Below are 20,703 nucleotides of genomic sequence, written 5' to 3'. Positions count from 1 at the left end.
TAATATGTGGGAACGAGTTAGTAACTCGTGGGAACAATATAACTATGTCCTGGAAACGAGATAGTTAAGGCGTGGCCATGAGACACTAAGTCATTAGAACGGGATAGTATGTCGTGGCCACGAGATTAAAATAATTTCATACATGTCACTTCTATGCCACTGCAAATTTACGCATGCTCATTGCATTTGTAAACTGTTCTATTCGGTGTGGCCAAAGTTAACTGTGCAAAAACTGCACCTTGTCGAGGTGAAAGTTATTTATGTAATCAGTTTTAAAACTCGACTTGTCTTACTCAAACAGCAATGGAGTATGTGGATTGCCATTTCCCTAAGTAATTTTATAATTGTAATAACATAGCATGAGCTATGTTGTATTTAGTATCTGCAGATTATGTATTGAATTTGCCTGAAGTTTGCCCAGTTAGACACTTAAGACATGCTAGAATATTGATTCAACCTAGTTCAGCTATTGTATGAGTTGGATATAGCAAACGTTATACGTTATATGACACCTTTGCCTTCGCTTCAATTAGGCAGGTGACTGAAACTGAACATTTTATGCTAATTGAATCAGAATATTATTACTTAATACTTCACTAAAATCGTATTATGATATCTATATCCTTGTTTTACTACTATAGCTTTCGGCTCAATTAGGCATTAGGTTATAGGCCTTGAAAACAATTATAGTTTTCTGAATGATGAACTGACTATATGCACTTGTGAAATATATTAAATAATGATAACACTCACTTATCAACACGAGTTAACCAGCACAATTCGTTTTCTTTGATCTACCTATTGTTACGTCATAAACGCTTGGACATACAAGCATGCATTTACTTATAGACATTAAGGTTTTATTATCTTTTCACATTTCATTATGTCAAATAACTATGTCCAATGTACAGATTCAGTTTCGCTTACAATTTTGTTAATGTATATGTATGTATGATGCTTTGATAAATCTCTTCTTCAAAAGAGAACAGAGAATGATCTGTTACCTTAAGTAAAGTTCGGGGGCCAAAATATATGCCTTTTTATTTTAATGCATTACTATGTTTAACTCACTTGACTTTATTATTAAAAACAAACAAAACAAAATATGATGTTCAATTAATAACTGCGTGGCCACAACTTACTCAGTTAAAGGCCTAGTTTAAGCCTTCTATAAGTGACCCCCCCCCCACCCCACCCCCACCCCCCCCCCCCAAAAAAAAAACAATATAAAAAATAAAATAATAATAATAATAATAAACTGTGTATTTGTACACAACCTGTGTTAATTGATCTTAATCTTATTGCCTAATTGTCTTATCAGATCTCTAATCTGAGTAACCTGCTGTGCAATTTTCGATGTTATATTATTAAATTGGACCCTAAATGACCCTGAGCCAATGAACGAATACACAGGAAATTGGTCCCTTCTGTGACACCAGTGCAATTAACAGGAGATGCACAGCAGGGATTTTTCATGCCAGACATTCCTTAAACTAGGTCTTTAAGAAAACGCCAAACAATTGCTAATATATTGTTTTATCTGTGCTCAAATCATATGTTTTGTTTTCTTTTGACAATTAAGTTCAATTGAGTTAAGGGCCTTCCACGATGCCGAAGTCATTTGAAGTACTAAAAGTAAGTAATTACCAAGCATAATACATATATCGGCTGCAAATTGTTGTTGTAATTAGGAGATGAGCAGATTTTAACAACAGAAGATTTTATTAGATTAACAATCAAAAGGCATTTTGCATTTTACCTGAAATGTCCTTATACAAAATGAATATGTTAAAAAATAGTCAGTACTACCCAGTAAACAATGTGTTGTGGCTATGTGGTGATTTCAGCTATTGAAAACAATGTTTTCTTGTAACCAGGAAATATATTTGATCCACGATTTATCATTATTTTATTGAAAATATTTCTTATTTGAAAATATATCATTAAGAACCCTAAAGACATTGATGATAAGGTAATCAGGGGCATTTTATCACAAAGAATCACTTTTGAAACATTTGAATTTTTGGCCTTCCCACACCACATATGCACTGTGGAATGGTCTTAGACATAATAACGCACTAAAATTAAAAAAGGTATTTTGCATCAACCTATATTGTGTATCTTTAACATGATGCAAAGAGTATCGTATTATTTAAATACAGCAGTTGTCGAGCATAGCATGGGCTACAAAATGCATAAAAATCAAGTTCTGTAGACGGCAAATGCATAAAGACGATTACATATTAAAAATACGGTTAATCGCAATCTTACTGAGTTAATATTTATCAAGCAGTTAATCTGTCATCTAACCAAAAACAACGAGAGTAGTTCAACAGCCGAATAAACACAATGATGATAAAATGATTAAACTCATTGTATACTGATTATAAATCAGGAAGAAATATAAAGATAACATACAGTAAAATGAGAATTTCTTTATTTCAAAATATATGCATTAGGCATATATGAATGTGAATAAATTGACAAAAACACTGTGTGATTCAGATGTTTGGACCTTGGAGAAGTACCCTTGGCCAATGCCGGACATGCGGATCCGCAAGGACTACTGGCCATGTGTCCTTGAGGGTAACATCGAAAACACGCCCGTTAAACACGCGGTCTTCGTGCAGTGTTTGAACGCGAGCTTCGGGGGCACAGCGGAAGCGGAGTGGGTGATGGACATGGCCACGCGTCACCCGGTCATTGTTGGTGTTGTGGCTGGACTCGACCTGACCAGTCCAGATGTACGTATATGGCAAACACCGCACTTTGTTGCTAGCGTATCATATACAATAAAATTATATGTAATATTGAGTTGATCTTTGAAAATCAAATGACAATCTGCACATTGTCATGGTCACGACCGCTGCACGCGTACGTCACATTTCAATTGTACTGCAGCGACATAAACCTTTAACATCATTTTTAGGGGAAATTCCCTTGCACACAAAACGAGTAGAATGTTTATTTATTGCATTGGTGTCTCCAAATTATGTTTGGCCGATGCTGCTTATAGCAAACATGCCACTTACATGCAGCTATATGCACTGGGTTTTATTTTATATAGGCTGGATTCCGTTATCACGTCGCTTAAGGCAAAGGGTTGTTTAAAAGGGGCAAGACAAACTCTAGATTCGGAGGCAGACGGCTGGATAACACGAGATGACGTCAGCAAAGGTATCGAGACCCTGGCAAAACATGACCTCACATTTGACCTGCTGGTAAGGTAACTATAAGACTATATGTTATTTTACTCATAATTATTTGACCAATATGGAGTTGTTATTTTTTAAAGGTGCTTGGTGTCCTCTTTGTTGTTTTTAATTCCTTCAGGCATGTCCTTCATTGTGGATTTTGATCTATTTTGAATTTTGTTCAACCCATCTAGTAATATTCATGGCGCATACAACCTTAGTAATTGACAGTATGGAAGAGCGCATAAGCAATTTTTACATATTCAATCTCGAGTAACTGCGCTCAAGGACTACATGTGTCAAATGAAACAGCATGGACGAGCTACCGGTCATTGTCTTCTTGTATCAACCGACACATGTAAGATGTAAATTACCTTCTTGTTTCAACTGACACACGAAGGACATACATTATACATGACCCTGCTGTATCTATTGACACATGAAGGAGCTACTAGGCATTGTCTTGTATTTTCTAAGGACACATGTAGGAGTAACTTGACATGACCTTGTGGACTCCATTGACACATGTAGGAATAACTTGATATAAATTTACGGGCTCCATTCACACATGTAAGAGTAACATAACATGACCTTGTGGGCTCCATTGACACATGTATCAGTAACTTGATATGACCTTGTGGGCTCTATTGACACATGTAAGAGTAACTTGACATGAACCTGTGGGCTCTATTGACACATGTAGGAGTAATATGACATTACCTTGTGGTTTCAAATAATACGTGTAGGAGTAACTTGACATGAACTAGTGGTTTCAAATGAAACATGTCGGAAAAACTTGACATGAACTTTTTGGAACAATTGACCCATTTAGGATTAACATGACATGACCTTGTGGATTCAATTACTACATTTAGGATTACCTTGGCATGACATTGTGTTTTCAATTGACACATATACGAGTAACTTGTTCTTTTCTATAACATTGTTTATTTAAATGTTCGCCATGGCTTCTTTCTACAGACCACATCACCTTCCATTGGTCCCCACCGTCGTCGCAAAATGTCCAAGGTAAAACTTGTTTAGATATTTGTCATTTGATTTAAAATTGTATTTGAAATTTAATTGTCATATTAAGGCTTTTAATTCACTCACTCTGAAAACTAAAAATTCACTTGTGTTGTAGCCTTCGTTTCATCATATACCACATAGCCAATCCAATATTCTCGGAGGGTAGGATGACGGGCTGGTGGGATGACATGGCACGGATTGCCAAATTGCCAAATGTCTTCTGCAAAATGTAAGAAGTTGTGGTATTGGCATTTTCTGAGTTTTAACTTTAGGTTTAGTTTTATAATTGTCCATCTTATCAAGGGTGCACGTTTAATTGTAAGATAAAGAATTTGCTTAAGATTATTATTATGTCAAGATCATTAAGACATCGTACCAATGAGTGTGACGTAGCATAAGTTAATATCACTTTCTTCACATTCGTTGTAAACAAATACAGCTTATACTTAAAACTAATTGTACGTTACGTTCTGTACTCTCGTTGAGTATTTGCATGCCGTTGACCTATGTATCCCATGAACGTTGTTCAAATGGTGGAGTGTAGATTCATTGTATAACTTTATTATGCAGATATTTCTCCATATTTGAACAATGAAAGAGCTGCTCTTTTACAGATCTGGATTGATTTCTGAGCAAAAAGAAGGCACATGGAGTTCCATAGACTACCAACCGTTCATTGATGTAAGATTGCTGTTGGTTAAAAATGTATATACGTTAACCTTCATGACGTAAATAACTGATATGCTAAATGATGTATTGTGTATTGTTATGATGCGTTTGTTTTTAATTGTTGAGGCCTGGCTAAGACTTTCTTTTCTGGCGTACATGATAACTGCTAATTTGAGTTGAATTATGGAACAATAGAAAGAAAGATACTTATTTAATTCCACGACTTTTACAGCACCTTCTCTCCGTTTTTGGAGCAGACAGATATGTTTTTGGATCAGATTGGCCCGTTTTCGAAAATATCGGTGTGACCTATAAAGAAAACCTCGCCCATACAGAAAAACTCATGGCAAAACTCGACCAAAATGACAGATTGAAGATATTTCGGGAAAATGCTATTAGATTTTATAAACTGGATTTGTAATATCGGTACCATGCTGAGATAAAAATGTACTCAATATTAAATAAAGACAAACAACTGTTTCAAGTGAGACATGAAATTGTCCTTGTTTTGTTCAGTTCAACTTTCCTAGTCTAATTTTAGAGACAACAAAATAATCTTAAACGTTCACAAGTTGTTCAAGTAGTTTATCAGTGAAACAAAATGATGATCCTGAAACATTAATAATGCATAGTATTGTTGCGAGGCAATGAAAATATGCAATTTTTTCATAACTTAGATATTTTGTTTGTTTGTAAAGATATCACGGTAGATCGTTTTAATTTCACGAGGGATTTATTTATCATGATTGTTCGCGAATAAATCCGTTATCGAATTTAAAACTAGCGTAACTTTCGATTTACCGTTCAAGCAAACATTTTCCGATGATTTTATATTTGCACCGCGAATTTCAAAACTCGCAGACTGTTCTCAAACCAAGAAAGCACAAAAAGCCCTCACGGGAAAACAGCAACCTTCACCATTGATTTGAATTCATGTTTAATAACAGTTAACGATTTTGAACGATATTGACCATATCAACACATTATGTAACAGCCAATTTAGAACACACATAATATTTGAAGGCGAAGACTAAACCTGCGGTATGCATCATCTTTAAGAGTTATTTTCCAAGCGCCTGTCTCATTTCACAGCGTCTACTGAAATACTGTAGCTACTTAATAATTACAAAATGGGATATGTTTGGCTTACCGACGTGACGAGATTAAAACAATTTCACACATGTCACATCTAAGCCACCGTAGATTCACGCGGGCCCATAGAAATTGTAAACTGTTCTATTCGGTGTGGCCTAAATTAACTATGTAAATACTTCCGCGATATCTATGCAAACACTGCCGCTTGTCAAGGTGAACGTTATCTATTCAATACGCAAACTCTTCGCTCGACTTGATTTACTTAAACAACAATGGAGTATGTGGATTGTCATTTCCGTAAGTAATGTTACAATTGCAATTACATCGAATAAGATATGGGGAATTCAGTATGTACAGTTTAAATATTGAGTTAGCCTCAAGTTTGTCCAGTTACATTGACACTTAAGACATGCTAGAATATTGATTCAACCTAGTTCAGCTATTGTATGAGTTGAATATAGCAAACGTTATACTTTATATGACTGTGTCCATATGCTTTCGGTTTCGCTTCTATTAGACAGGTGATTGGATCTGAACATTTTATGCTAATTGAATGAGAATATTATTACTTAATACTTTACTAAAATCATATAATGATATCGATATCCTTGTCTTACTACTTTCAATTCGGCTCAATTAGGCATTAGGTTATTGGCCTTGAAAACAATTATAGTTTTCTGTATGGTAAACTCATTCTATTCTCATTCTTTTATTATTCTATATTAAATAATGATTGCACTCACTTTTCAACACGAGTTAACCAGCACAATTCTTTTTCAGTTAATCTACCTATTGTTACGTCATAAACTCTTGTCCATACAAGTATGCATTTACATAGACATTTAAGTTTAATTTCTATTGTCTTTTCACATTTCATTAAGCCATATAACCATGTTCCATGTTTATATGTACAGATTCATTTTCGCCTATAATGATTTTTATGCATATGTGTGATGCTTTGTTCAATCTCTTCCTCAAAGGAGGAAATATAATGATCTGTTACATTAGGTCAAGTACGGGGTCAGTATATAGACATGCCTTTTTATTTTTATGCATTAAGATGTTTAACTTATTTGACTTTATTATTAAAAACAAACAACAAATATAATTTTCAATTTAAAACTGCGTGGCCACAAATTCCCCAGTTAAGAAATCGCCAAACTATTGCTAATAATTTGTTTTATCTGCGCACAGACCATATGTTTTTGTGTTGACCATCAAGTTCAAATGAGTTAAGGGCGTTCCACAATGCAGAAGTTATTTGAAGTTCTAAAAGAAAAATAATTACCAAGCATAATAGATAGATCGGTTGCAAATTGTTGATGTAATAATGAGATGAGCAAATTTAACAAAAAGAAAATTTTAAGAGATTTACATTTTTGCATTTTACTGGAAATGTCCTTATACAAAATAAATATGTTTTTTGTGTCAAAATAGTCAGTACTACCCAATAAACAATGTGTTGTGGCTATGTTGTGATTTCAGCTATTGAAAACAATGTTTTCTTGTAACCAGGAAATATATTTGATCCACGATTTATCATTATTTTATTGAAAATATTTCTTATTTGAAAATATATCATTAAGAACCCTAAAGACATTGATGATAAGGTAATCAGGGGCATTTTATCACAAAGACATAGTTATATTGTCGACAGACTTTTCCGAAAAAATGCAAATGTTTTTTATCCAAAATATGATAAAATCTTCTTCCTTTAAATTTGGTCAACTTCTTATTATCCAAACAATATACGTTTCAGTCCCGAAAAATATTTTTTTCTCAAAACATCATTAAACGAGAACTCTCAAATTGTTAGCCTTCTCTTACCACAATTGCACTGTGACATGGCCTAAAACATATAAATGCATTGACATTAAAAAGGCGATTTTGGCATCAGCCTATATATTGTCCCTTTGAGTATGCAATGAGTATCATATTATTTTAATACAGCTGTTGTCAAGCATAGAATGGCCTACAAAATGCATAATTATCACGTTATGTCGCCCGTAAAATGCATAAAGACAGATTACATCATAAACGAACCGGTTAATCGCAATCTTACCTTGTTAATATTTATCAAGCATTTAATCATCATAATCACCTACACTTGAACGAGAGCTCTTCAACAGCCGAATGAACACAATGATGATCAAATATAAACTCATTGTATACAGACTATAAATGAGGAAGAAATATAAAGATAATAAACAGTAAAATGAGTTTTTCTTTATTTCAAAATATATAAATTAATCATGTATAAATCTCAATAAAGTTACAAAAAAACACTGTTTGATTCAGATGTTTGGGCCTTGGAGAAGTTCAAGTACCCTTGGCCAACGCCGGACATGCGGATCCACAAGGACTACTGGCCATGTGGCCTTGAGGGTAACATCGAAAACACGCCCGTTAAACACGCGGTCTTCGTGCAGTGTTTGAACGCGAGCTCCGGGGGTATAAATCTCAATAAAGTTACAAAAAAACACTGTTTGATTCAGATGTTTGGGCCTTGGAGAAGTTCAAGTACCCTTGGCCAACGCCGGACATGCGGATCCACAAGGACTACTGGCCATGTGGCCTTGAGGGTAACATCGAAAACACGCCCGTTAAACACGCGGTCTTCGTGCAGTGTTTGAACGCGAGCTCCGGGGGTACAGCGGAAACAGAATGGGTGATGGACATGGCCACGCGTCACCCGGTCATTGTTGGCGTTGTGGCTGGACTCGATTTGACTAGTTCAAATGTACGTATAAGCCAAACATGACACTTTGTTGATAGTGTAGCATATACAATTCAGTTATATGATATTATTGAGTTGATCTGAAGAGCTAATGGCAATCTGCACATTGTCATGATAAAGACCTCTGGGCGCGTGCATCGGGTTTAATTGAAATGAAGTGACATAAAACTTTTTCAATCATATTTTATATTTTTAAGTGTAAATATTCCCTTGCACACAAAGAGTAGACTTTTTATATATTGCATTTGTATCTCCAAATTATGTTAGGCCGGTGATGTCAACTACAAATAGGCCGCTAACATGTAGCTATAGCCTATGTGCACTGGGTTTTATTTTTTATAGCTGGATTCCGTAATCACGTCGCTGAAGGCAAAGGGTTGTTTAAAAGGGGCAAGACATATTCTAGATTTGGATGCAGACGATTGGATAACGCGAGATAACGTCAGCAATGGTCTCGAGACCCTGGCTAAACATGACCTCACATTTGACCTGCTTGTAAGGTAACAATATGACTATATGTTTTTTTTCTTCATTTTTTTACCAATATGAAGTTCTTGTTTTTTCAAGGTGATTGATGTCCTTTTTGTTGTTTTTTATTCTTCATGCATGCCCTTTATTGTGGATTTTGATCTTTTTTAAAATTGGTTCAATCCTACTAGTAATAGTTATGGCACCACAACCTAAGTTGTTGAGAGTATAGAAGAGCACATAAGCAATGTTGTATATTTTCAATCACGAGTAACTGCGCTCAAGGACTACATTTGTCAATTGAAACAACATAGCCAAGCTACCGAGCACTGTCTTCTTGTATCAACTGAAACATGTAAGATGTTAAATACCTTCTTGTGTCAACTGACACATGAAGGACATACATTATACATGACCTTGCCGTATCATGAGGAACTACTAGGCATTGTCTTGTGGTTTCAAAAGACACATGTAGGAGTAACTAGACATGAACTTTTGGACTCCATTGACACATGTAGGAGTAACTTGACATGATCTTGTGGTTTCAGTTGACACATGTATGAGTAACTTGAAATAACTTTTTGGACTCTATTGACAAATTTAAGAGTAACTTGATATGACCTTTTTGTTTCAGTTTCCATATGTAAGAGTCACTTGATATAACTTTTTGGACTTTATTGAAACATGTAGGAGTAACTTGACATGACCTTGTGGTTTCAGTTGACACATTTAGGTGTGACTTGATTTGACCTTGTGGTCTCAGTTGACACATGTAGGAGGAACTTGATATGACATTGTGGTCTAAGTTGACACATGTGTGAGGAATTTGATATGACGTTGTGGTCTCAGTTGACACATGTATGTGTAACTTGACATGACCTTGTCGTTTTAGTTGACACATGTAGGAGTAATTTGACATGAATATTTTTTAACAATTGACTCATTAAGGAGTAACAGAAGATGACCTTGTGTAATCAATTAACACATTTAGAATTAACTAGGCTTGGCATTGTGTTTCCAATTGACACATGCATGAGCAACTTGTTATTTTCTATAATGTTGTTTAAGTTTAAATGTTCGCCATTGCTTATATTTACAGACCACATCACCTTCCATTGGTCCCCACCGTCGTCGCAAAACATCCAAGGTAATAACTTGTTTAGATATTTGTCATTTGGTTTAAATTGTAATGGAAATTTCATTATTATATTAATGCTTTGATTTACTCACTCTGAAAGCATGGTTATACAGAAAACTAAAAATACACTTGTGTTGTAGCCTACGTTTCATCATAGACCACACAGCCAAACCAATATTCTCGGAAGGTAGGACGACAGGCTGGTGGGATGACATGGCACAGATTGCCAAGTTCCCAAATGTCTTCTGCAAAATGTAAGTAGTTGTAACATTGGCATTTTCTGAGTTTTAACTTTAGGTTTACTTTCATAATTGGCCATCTTATCAAGGGTGTACGTATAATTTTGAGATAAAGAATTTGATACGAGTATAAGTATGTGAATATTATTAAGACATCGTACCAACGAGTGTGACGCATCATACGTTAATATAACTGTCGTCTCATTCATTGTAAACAAATAAAGCCTATACTTAAAATCTACCGTACATTAAGCCCTGTACACTCGACGAGTATTTGTTCGCCGTTGACTTGTGTATCTAATTCATGTAGTTCAAATGTTGGATTGTAGTTTCATTGTATAACTATCATGCACATAATTTTCCCAATTTGAACAATGAAAGACCCGCTATTTTACAGATCCGGATTGATTTCTGAGCAAAAAGAAGACACATGGAGGTCCATAGACTACCAACCGTTCATTGATGTAAGATTGTTGTTGGTTTAACATGCATAAACATAACCTTCATGACGTAAATAATTGATATGCTTAACGATGTAGTGTGTATTGTTTAAAATGTGTTTGTATTTAATTGTTGAGGCCTGGCTAAGACTTTCTTTTCTGGTGTACATGATAACTGCTTATTTTAGTTGAATAATGGAACCATAGAGAGAAAGACACTTATTTTGAGCCATGTCTTTTACAGCACCTTCTCTCCGTTTTTGGAGTAGACAGATGTGTGTTTGGATCAGATTGGCCCGTTTTCGAAAATGTCGGTGTCACCTATAAAGAAAACCTCGCCCATACAGAAAAACTCCTGGCAAAACTCGACCAAAATGACAGATTGAAGATATTTCGGGAAAATGCTATCAGATTTTATAAACTGAATTTGTAATGTGTGCTTTATCGGTACAATGCTCATATAAAAATGTACTCAATATTAAATAAAGAAAAACAACTGTTTCAAGTAAGACATGAAATTGTCCATGTTTTGTTCAGTTCAACTTCCCAAGTCTAGATTCAGTGACAACAAAATAATCTTAAACGTTCACAAGTTGTTCAAGTAGTTTATCAGTGAAACACAATAATGATCCTGAAACATTACTAATGTATAGTATTGTGGGCGGCAATGAAAATATGCAACCTTTTTCGTAACTTAGATATTGTTGTTGTTATAAAGATATCACGGTAGATCGTTTTAATTTCACGAGGGATTTATTTATCATGTTTGTTCGCGAATAAATTAATTATCGAATTTAAAACCTAGCTAGACATTCGAATTACCATTCAAGCCAACATTTTCCAATGATTTTATATTTGTACCGCGAATTTCAGAACTCGCAGACTGTTCCCAAACCAAAAAAGCACAAAAAGCAACCTACACCATTGACTTGAATTCATAACAGGTAACGATTTTGAACGATATTTGTCATATAAACACATAATGTAACAGCCAATTTAGAACACACATAATATTTGAAGGTGAAAAGTAAAATTGCAGCATGCATCATCTTGAAGAGTAATTTTCTAAGCGCCTGTCTCATTTCACAGCGTCTACTAAAACACAATGTAGATACCTAATTTTTACAAAATGGGATATGTTTGGCTTACCGACGTCAGTAAAAAAGGGAGTATACTGGGAGGTTAAACATGTATACGATATCTTAACCCTACAATAAATATGAGCCCAAATCGCCTTCAAGAAAATAAGATAATAACTTCTTCTGTTAGACCTGCCCATTTTCTGCATTATAAAGCTTGATCGGACAATGGGCCAGTGTGATGTTGAAGATATTTTGACGTCTTAAAGGATTTTACTCTCAAAAAGTTTTTGAGACCCACAAAAAATGTTTGTGTATATAATAAGATGAATTGGTTCCATGTTTTATTTTTTCGTTTTTTTAAGAATTTTCGAAATATATAGATTTTAGCAACGGCTTTTTTTAATCGATTTTAATTAAGTGTTTACTTGAAAACACCTTAAAGGTCGACAGTAAAATTAATGAATTAATCGAGACTTAGGGATCTGTATAAATGGTCAGAACAGAACAAAATAGAACAGAATGTTTATTTAACTAAAGCCTTTATATCTCATCGTTATAACACCAACACAAATATAAGTATTTTATATTGCATGCATGAAATAATAAAATGAATAATTTCTATATTATTTACACGCAAGTTATATAATATCGTGAAAAACTAAAGCTAATTTAACAGTTCTCTATGTGAGGATGTCTTTAGGGGTGATTTTATGTATTCAAGTAACTTATTTTGAAAGCTTTGGTTCAGAAAATAGCTTATCTTATTAACAGAGGTATATTATCAAAAATAAGTAATTTTACTGACCGTTCCAAGGCGGTATCTAACCATCCTTGATAAACATACCTTGTTTTCTTAAATAGTTTATATGCACTGTGTTGTTTGTGGAGTTTTGTAATGTTGATCCATGTTTCTTGTTTGTGATTTTTTGTTTTTGTGTTCTATGTCTTTGGCGTTTACCCTGTGCCATTAAACGGGGTTTATGTTTAAACTTTTTGCTTCTGAACATGTTTCTGTAGTTTTTCATATAGTTAATGGTATAAATTGTATCGTACTCGCCATTCTGACATTATATTTAGGAACATAATTCTGCAATAAATCATTATACAATGAACAAACTAAAACAAAATGAAAATCTTCAGTATCGTTAAATTACACAATGTAATTTTCCTATCTTGTCTATGAATATCATTATGTCTCCCAAGTTCAATATTAAAATTTTGAGAGAAAACCTGAGTTTAGCTAAAATATTTCTATATTTAAAATTTTCCAGTAAAACAATATAAGTTGACTTGAAAAAATACTAAATAATACGAATGTGTCGCTCGAGATATCGTGGAAATCTTCCTAGCTCTCCAAAGGTGACAGGGAATTTAAAGAGCGTTTGGGTTTAAAACCCACTTGCAAAATTTCCTATGAACTTTTTCTATCACCTCAGTCTGATTATAGCCCCGTATTTCCGAATTATAGTTCAAAATAGGCCAAACAAATGCGTTAAATATATTAAACGTCATATCAATAGGGACAATGTTATACTTGAGCATGGCCTTAAGTGAATTCCTAGAGCATTAGATGTACAAGTAAGTGTCGTAATAGAAATATATATTTAAAAAAGCTGTGTTTAGGAAAGAGATACTACACTTAAATAAATGAGTCCGACTGTGTTAGTTTGTGTCATAACATGTGATAAGTAGATTATCTCGATATGCTGGGACATCAAAACATAAGCCTCCTTCTGAATCATGCAGCCAAGAATCTGTGAAATATAATAGCGATTTGGTTTATGCTACTATTGACAGCCTTTCGACGACACTCTCATTTCCTAAATGACCGTTTTCATTATTACAATGTTGTTGTTTTTGCTGATTCTGCTGCTGCTGTTGTTTCTGCAGCTTCTGTTATTTCTGTTGCTGTTGTTTCTGCTGCTTCTGTTGTTGCTGCTGCAAAGAAATTCACACTTTATCCACTTCCAATCAAAACAGCGTGGAGTTCGACAAACTTTAACTAGTCAGTTCCATACGGTAAAGAGTCTTAAAAATACACGGTTGAAAAAAACATCTCCGAAAGGTTTCAAAATGTAACACGTTGGAAACTATGGTAAAAATTTTTTTTTAATTGTCGTACCATCTTTCTGTGTAGTTTTGTTCCAAATTTTGGAATTTGAGAAATTGTGTGCAAATCCGGGACCGTGCGGTTCAGGTGTGCTGAAAATAATCATAATGACAAACCAAACGAATGTAACGCACATTTTAACTTGACCACAAAAAACGAGATTGCTTGTCCATATTATGTTAGTGCAAACTAACATAAACATTCGTAGGCTGTATACCAATTAATTATTTATGCTCAATCAGAATAAATTATATATTCTGTTCTATTTTGTCTTCATGAATTATATATCGAAATGATACAATACTTAATAAATGTAAACTCATATATTATTAAAATTTATTGATCTACGACTGTCTCTGTTCTGAACTTTGTACAATAACACTATCGTCTCTCGCCGTACTGAAGAATGTCATATCAAAATAACATCCAATTATTCCATGTAGGCCAAAGTGTTATAACGTTTTTCATGGAGCTTTATAAAGATTGCCACATGTGAAGTGCTTTTATATAATTATATATATATCATTTAAGGCCTGAAACAATGATCAATGTAAGTCAGACTCTTGCTCAAACCAGTATATACTTAATGAAATAGAAGATAAAAAACTTCCACCAAGGTGAACGTGACCTTGATTTGGATGTGTGATATGGACCTTAATGAATGCAATACGTCATTGTACATTTGTCCACTCCGCTCGCAGTGTAAAAACCTGCAAGGCGGTTTTCTGTGCGAGTGTGACATCGGTTTTGAAATGACGGCTGACCGTAAATGTAAAGGTAGTTTGATAATTTTTAAAGTTTAGTCTATTTGAAACCTATAAACCATACTTGTGGCTTTGGTCATCTTTGATCATGGTCTCCAAAGCTATTCGACTCAATAATAATTTATGGTACGATTAAACATGGTACAATGACTAGAACGATTAAACATCATGCAATGACACAATAACTCCCTCCCTACACACTCAGATTATTATTCATACAATTTTTACGGATGTTATTGTCTTCTAAGAAACTAGTTCATACTCACTCATATCCTTTTCTCATCTTTTTTCTTTGAACACTTGTCCTTATTTTTATAATACAGGCAACAAAGATGATCAGCAATATCAGAAATGCTGCTCCTCCTACAGCTGCACCGATCACAAGGTTCCATGGAACACCTAAGTGGAAAACACAGCCGGTCAAACTATTTAAGTACATTAAGTACATAAGTGACGTTATGTGGGAAATCCCAAATATGATTGGCTTTGAAATCAAACATACATGTACAGTACACATCAGATCGGCATTAAGAAAATATGAGCAAAACTCTTGCATTAATTTGCAAAAGAAATCACGCTTAAACTGAAATTTCGCAGCAACCACTGTTGGACTTTACCTCTCTCTGTCTGTCTGAAATAAAATACAAAATGAATAAAACATCAACACATGGACAGAAACTGAGTCAACTCGGTGATATATATTCACAAGAACACTAATGTATGAATTGTTAAATATCGGATACATACAGAAGTAATTCAATCGTCATCAATAAACGAAATAGAAAAAGTAGCCGGGACATTGAACGCATTTGCTACACTTACCTACACTCTGGTAAGCCATTTTCCACAACACATTCGAGGTCGGCTTCGCATTTACCGAATGCGTTTTCATACACTTCACATATGTCACTAGCATAGTCTGAAAGTAGCAATAACAACACAAGTAGTAGTTTTAGGTACAAACATTTTAATGGGGCTATGCATATAACATCATGAATACAACGTTGATGGGCCCGATAAGGTTTACAAGTAATTTCAGTCAATGAACATATTTATAGTTCAGCCGTAATATTATACATTTCCTATTAAGGAACATATCGTTATCACTTTCACAATTAACTTTAAAACAGCATAACTATAGTGTTGTACAATTGTACAATTGCAACTACAATTGAAGTACATAACAACAATGAATATGAAACATGTTTCAACCTGAGAACGTGGATACGTTCTGTCCGTCATAAACTATGGTAGCATTATTTCCTAGTGCCACGAATGCGGCAACAAGATCAGCGCGTGCTTGATCTCCATTTTCCTCCCGCGTCTCCAGAGCAACGGTGTAGTTCACTAACAAACTACCTCGTCTTCGTAAAAGAACGAAAAAATGTTGGAATTAATTGATAAATCAAAGTCATTTTCTCCTTTAACTGAAACTCATTCAGTTATTCCCAAAAAGTTCACAGAATTATATGGTCAATTTGTATATGTTTTATTTGTGGCTAATGTAGATATAGATCCCCCTCCCTCAAATGCAAACGGATGGCGATAATTTAGATTTTAAAAGGTAAAACTCTATCTTGTTTTTGATTACCAAACTTACTCGTCTATGAAGAAGAAGATAAAAAAGAATGTTGGAATTAATTCATAAGATGTCATATTCCCATTCGACTGTAAAACACTTTCAGTAATATTCAAATTCAATATAAAATTTTACATATATATAATGTATTGATAAAGTAGATGTAGATTTTCCCTCAAAAATCTTGCGATATTTTAGATTCTAAAAAGGTAAAACGAAAAGGTTTCATTGAATCAAATATTGAAAGAAGAACATGTACCTTATATCGTGAATGAAAATGGTAATGTTTGCGTCTGTAAACTCGCTATGAAATGTATATAACTGAAATTTAAAAAAAAAGGAAATATTCAATATTATTATCAATGATACACTTTACTTCAAACAAACGACATCATTTAATGAAGAGGCATGAAGATATCTTATAACTGTAAGTGTAATATATTCTGTCATACCGAATCTTTGACATTCTGTTCGACTTCGTTGTACGTTGCTATGACCTCAAGGTCTTCAGAAGTCGGAAGAGCGACGTAGATTATAATCTCGTGAGTGAAGAGGAACACTCTTTCTAAAACATGGGAGATTAATTCATTCGAATTAATTCATGAATAAAACAATTGAGAAAATAAAGACCTTCCAAAAATCGTTTTTGAAAAACATCAACAAACAAAAAAACAGAACAAACTGTTACCTGAACTTTTTGGAATAACTTGACTTGTATGATTTTGTGTGTCTGAAATGTATAAATTTATTCTGCAGTTTGTATCTGTATGTAATTAAAAAAAATCGAAGTAAATTTTTTTACCATTAAACATGTTTTTTTTTGTAGATTCTATAACAATATTGTATACTGGGAATGTTTCAAGTGGGATTGACTAATGCAGTGCAAGGTTTCAGTAGTTGGAAATCAAGTATTTGCAAATGGCAGACATCAACAGTTCTTTTATAACAGAATGTCGATCATTTTACCTTTGACGCAACTATTGTTGACCATGTGGTAACCTCGTCTGCAATCACAAACGTATCCACCTTTTATATTGTGACATCCTTTGTCATCCGATGTGCCACATATGTTGGGCGTGCTGCATTCATCCAGGTCCTGGTTACACGTGCTCCCCTCCCACATCTTGTTACACATGCACGTCCCAACCACTGGGTCACAGGACTGCTGCATTTGCTGTGAGTTCGTTAAGTTGCATGGACATGTCTCCGAGCAGTTGACGCCGTAAGTATTGTACGTGCACACTAGTTATATAACAGGTTATTAAGAGTTAATGATTTTGTTTGTGAACTGAGATAAAAAAGTTTTCATTAATCACGTACAAGCAGACAAAAAATCATTTACAATATTTGACACATAACTTTCGCGACTTACTTGAACATCGTATATTCCCTTCCAATGATAATCCATATCCCTAAAATAAAGTGAAATTCCTCTTAAACGCAGACAACACAATTTTAAATTAATGAACTTTTGACATTAAAACATTTCAAAAATATCTATAAATGTATGAAATCAAAAAGGGAATACAAGAGAAACAGAATACCGGTTTGCACAGACACTGTCCGCCAATATTATCGCAAGACAATTGTGTATCATCTTCTCTGCATCCACATAACGAAGCACAATTCTTTCCAAAATAGTTGACGTCGCATTCTGTTCAAAATAATTACAAAAGCGAATAATACGTAATACATTTTAACGAAAATAAATTAATGCTAATTTATCTTGTGACATCACTTCAGTTAAACAAGTCTAAACTAGGAACTACATGTAATTTTATAAATGTTGTTCGTGGACCTTTAGGGTTTCAAATGTCTGCAAGTATCGAATATATTTAGGCATGTTGACGAGAATGAGAATCTCTGACTTGAAAAAACGACCAAAGCCACAAGTATGTTTTATACGTTTTAAATATACTAAACTTTTAAAATTATCATACTACCTTTACACTGACGGTCAGCCGTCATTTCAAAGCCGATGTCACACTCGCACAGAAAACCGCCTTGTAAGTTTTTACACTGCGAGCGGAGTGGACAAATGTTCAATGACGTATTGCATTCATTCACGTCCATATCACACGCGTCCCCATCCCATTCCTGGAGACAGCGGCATTCTCCCGTCGTTCCATCGCACGTATCTGTGTTCTCAGAAACACATTGGCACTTCGTGTTACAATTTTCCCCGTAATAGCCTTCCTCACACGCTACAAAGTCAACGCGCATGCTTTATTTTCAACAACATCTTCATAATTAAGATTAGCAATGCAATGATAAATATACGAATCTACTATCACTATTTATTTATACTTATATTTCTGTTGTACATACCAGTGCATGTCCGTGCGTCCTGCTGAAGACGGTATCCGGTATCACAAAAACAATAAAATGACCCTTTTACGTTGTGACATTGTTGCGAACAAAGCGATGGCTCCATTAAACATTCATCGATATCTGAAATAAATTTTAATATTATGCTTAACATTATATCGAACTAAATTAATACACGTTAAATTAATGGCAGACATTGCTAAGAAGTTTTTTTTATTCATTGCAATTTCAAATTTTAAGATAAAATAATTACAGCTTACCAGAACACGTAACATTCGTATTGGAAGATGACTGAAAACCTTTATTACATACGCACGAAGCATTTTTATTTTCTATAACACATGTCGAATTTTCTGGGCAGTGATCCTCGTCTTCACAAAGTTGTTTTGCTACAACGTGAAAATCATAACACTGATTATTCAAGAGAACAGTCTTTACTGTCAGTTATACATACAATACATCATAAATCAAATGAGACTAGAAGCGCCGCAATGCGACGTAAAAGGTTTTCCATATGGTTTCCATATTAGAAATTGAAGCCAATTTATTCCTTGTATGTGTTAAAATAAAGTCAACCTTTCACTTTACTTATGAAAAACAAACATTTATAATTGAAAATAAATCCAGTGAAGTATCTTGTTTGTTTAGTTTTGCTGCAACTTTCATACTCAGTATCATGACCATTACTTTGACGCAACCACCCTGAAAAGCAATCCATAGCTAGATCTTCACATAAGCTCCCTTCCCTCAATTCTAACTAAACGTATTGGGCGGAAACCATTTTCCCCTCAAAAGCAATCCATAGCTAGCTCTTCACATATGATCCCCACCCTCAATCCTAACTAAACATATTGGGTGGAAATCGTTCCCCTCTCAAAAGTTATCCATAGCTAGCTCTTCACATAAGCTACATATACACGAATTTTATTAACTTTTCATCAATCCTGACTAAAGTTATTTTGCAGGAACCATTTTTCTATTTTAGTAACGTTGACCACACCAACTCCAAAAGCAATCCAAATCTAATTCTTCACATAAGCTACATACACACCATGTCGACTCACTAGCCATTATTCCTATTTAAAGTTATTGAGCGGAACCATTATTCTATTTCTGGTAACAGTGCACCGGCAATCCCAAGTATAAGCTGCATACACAACAAGTTTCATCACTATCCGTCAATCCTTACTGAAGTTATTGGGTGGAAAATATTTTTCTATTTTTAGTTAAGGTGACCTTGACCTTGACCCCGACACCCTCAAAAGCAATTTCAAGCGAGTTTTCACATACGCTTTCTATAAACGAAGTTTCATCCCTGTCCATCATTGCTTACTGAAGTCATTTGGCCGAAACTAATGTTTGGCGCCCGCTCCCAGGCCACTAGCACATGTGTCAAATCGCCCAACATCATCCTCATTTTAATAACCCGTTTTTGTTGAAAACATGGTCAATAATGATAATAAAACATTGGAAACTTATATATATCCAACATCCTGTGTTAAGGCACAAGGCTGAATAAAAAACAACAACAAGAAACACATACCGCCCCAAGATAATAAACGTTATGGCACAACAATCATACTAACCCTAGATTATTCCTTGTAACCTTACCTATGCACGACTTCCGGTCATTCAAGTCGAGTTTAAATCCTTGTCGGCATGAGCAAATGAAGTGTCCATTGGTATTTAGACAGTTATGATCACAAACTAGTCCTTGGTAGCACTCATCGATGTCTGGAATGTTGGGGAAACATGATTCATAAATCTAGCTAATGTTCAGGCGAAATGGTTATATTTACGTAAACAAATTATTCACAACAAGAGTAAAGAT

General features: G+C 34.5%; 3 protein-coding genes across 6 annotated transcripts in view; 2 read left to right on the top strand and 1 right to left on the bottom strand.

Annotated features, from left to right (window-relative positions):
• The first annotated feature begins 2,465 nt into the window (after nucleotides 1–2,465).
• On the top strand, nucleotides 2,466–3,162 carry LOC128225748 (uncharacterized). The gene is made up of 2 exons (XM_052935652.1): nucleotides 2,466–2,744; nucleotides 3,068–3,162. Exons 1-2 carry the CDS (start codon nucleotides 2,466–2,468, stop codon nucleotides 3,092–3,094), a joined length of 306 nt encoding a protein of 101 aa, XP_052791612.1. The 3' UTR covers nucleotides 3,095–3,162.
• Nucleotides 3,163–6,148: 2,986 nt separating this feature from the next.
• LOC128227760 (uncharacterized protein y4mH-like) lies at nucleotides 6,149–12,449 on the top strand. Its single transcript, XM_052938576.1, has 8 exons — nucleotides 6,149–6,284; nucleotides 8,286–8,372; nucleotides 8,483–8,727; nucleotides 9,067–9,224; nucleotides 10,292–10,339; nucleotides 10,471–10,584; nucleotides 10,967–11,033; nucleotides 11,254–12,449. Exons 1-8 carry the CDS (start codon nucleotides 6,260–6,262, stop codon nucleotides 11,440–11,442), a joined length of 933 nt encoding a protein of 310 aa, XP_052794536.1. The 5' UTR covers nucleotides 6,149–6,259; the 3' UTR covers nucleotides 11,443–12,449.
• A 148-nt stretch (nucleotides 12,450–12,597) lies between these two features.
• LOC128227759 (fibrillin-1-like) overlaps nucleotides 12,598–20,703 on the bottom strand; it is a 35,865-nt gene continuing 27,759 nt past the window's right edge. For 3 of the 4 annotated variants that reach the window (XM_052938571.1, XM_052938573.1, XM_052938574.1), the window contains 16 exons: nucleotides 20,484–20,606; nucleotides 19,133–19,261; nucleotides 18,873–18,995; nucleotides 18,488–18,748; nucleotides 18,089–18,198; nucleotides 17,917–17,956; nucleotides 17,511–17,786; nucleotides 17,233–17,274; nucleotides 16,997–17,109; nucleotides 16,804–16,865; nucleotides 16,178–16,329; nucleotides 15,788–15,884; nucleotides 15,583–15,596; nucleotides 15,232–15,364; nucleotides 14,214–14,293; nucleotides 12,598–14,029 (listed from right to left, as the gene is read on the bottom strand). In XM_052938571.1, the coding sequence (XP_052794531.1) occupies nucleotides 13,932–14,029; nucleotides 14,214–14,293; nucleotides 15,232–15,364; nucleotides 15,583–15,596; nucleotides 15,788–15,884; nucleotides 16,178–16,329; nucleotides 16,804–16,865; nucleotides 16,997–17,109; nucleotides 17,233–17,274; nucleotides 17,511–17,786; nucleotides 17,917–17,956; nucleotides 18,089–18,198; nucleotides 18,488–18,748; nucleotides 18,873–18,995; nucleotides 19,133–19,261; nucleotides 20,484–20,606 (1,853 nt within the window). In that variant the 3' untranslated portion in view covers nucleotides 12,598–13,931. The remainder of the gene's footprint in view (nucleotides 14,030–14,213; nucleotides 14,294–15,231; nucleotides 15,365–15,582; nucleotides 15,597–15,787; nucleotides 15,885–16,177; nucleotides 16,330–16,803; nucleotides 16,866–16,996; nucleotides 17,110–17,232; nucleotides 17,275–17,510; nucleotides 17,787–17,916; nucleotides 17,957–18,088; nucleotides 18,199–18,487; nucleotides 18,749–18,872; nucleotides 18,996–19,132; nucleotides 19,262–20,483; nucleotides 20,607–20,703) is intronic. The other variant, XM_052938572.1, reaches the window with a different exon arrangement.

This window comes from Mya arenaria, chromosome 3, assembly GCF_026914265.1.
Source record: "Mya arenaria isolate MELC-2E11 chromosome 3, ASM2691426v1".
Lineage (NCBI taxonomy): Eukaryota > Metazoa > Mollusca > Bivalvia > Myida > Myidae > Mya > Mya arenaria.
Note: the sequence above shows the minus strand (reverse complement) of the source record. Positions and strands in the feature narration are given on the sequence as shown.

Bases quoted from the DNA above. Each gene is read 5' to 3' on its own strand.
- LOC128225748 (XM_052935652.1), top strand. From the start codon at position 2,466: ATGAATGTGAATAAATTGACAAAAACACTGTGTGATTCAGATGTTTGG. The intron at 2,745-3,067 runs GTACGTATATGG...TATTTTATATAG, and splicing joins TCGACCTGACCAGTCCAGAT to GCTGGATTCCGTTATCACGT.
- LOC128227760 (XM_052938576.1), top strand. From the start codon at position 6,260: ATGGAGTATGTGGATTGTCATTTCC. The intron at 6,285-8,285 runs GTAAGTAATGTT...TGTTTGATTCAG, and splicing joins GTATGTGGATTGTCATTTCC to ATGTTTGGGCCTTGGAGAAG. The intron at 8,373-8,482 runs GTAACATCGAAA...TGTTTGATTCAG, and splicing joins CTGGCCATGTGGCCTTGAGG to ATGTTTGGGCCTTGGAGAAG.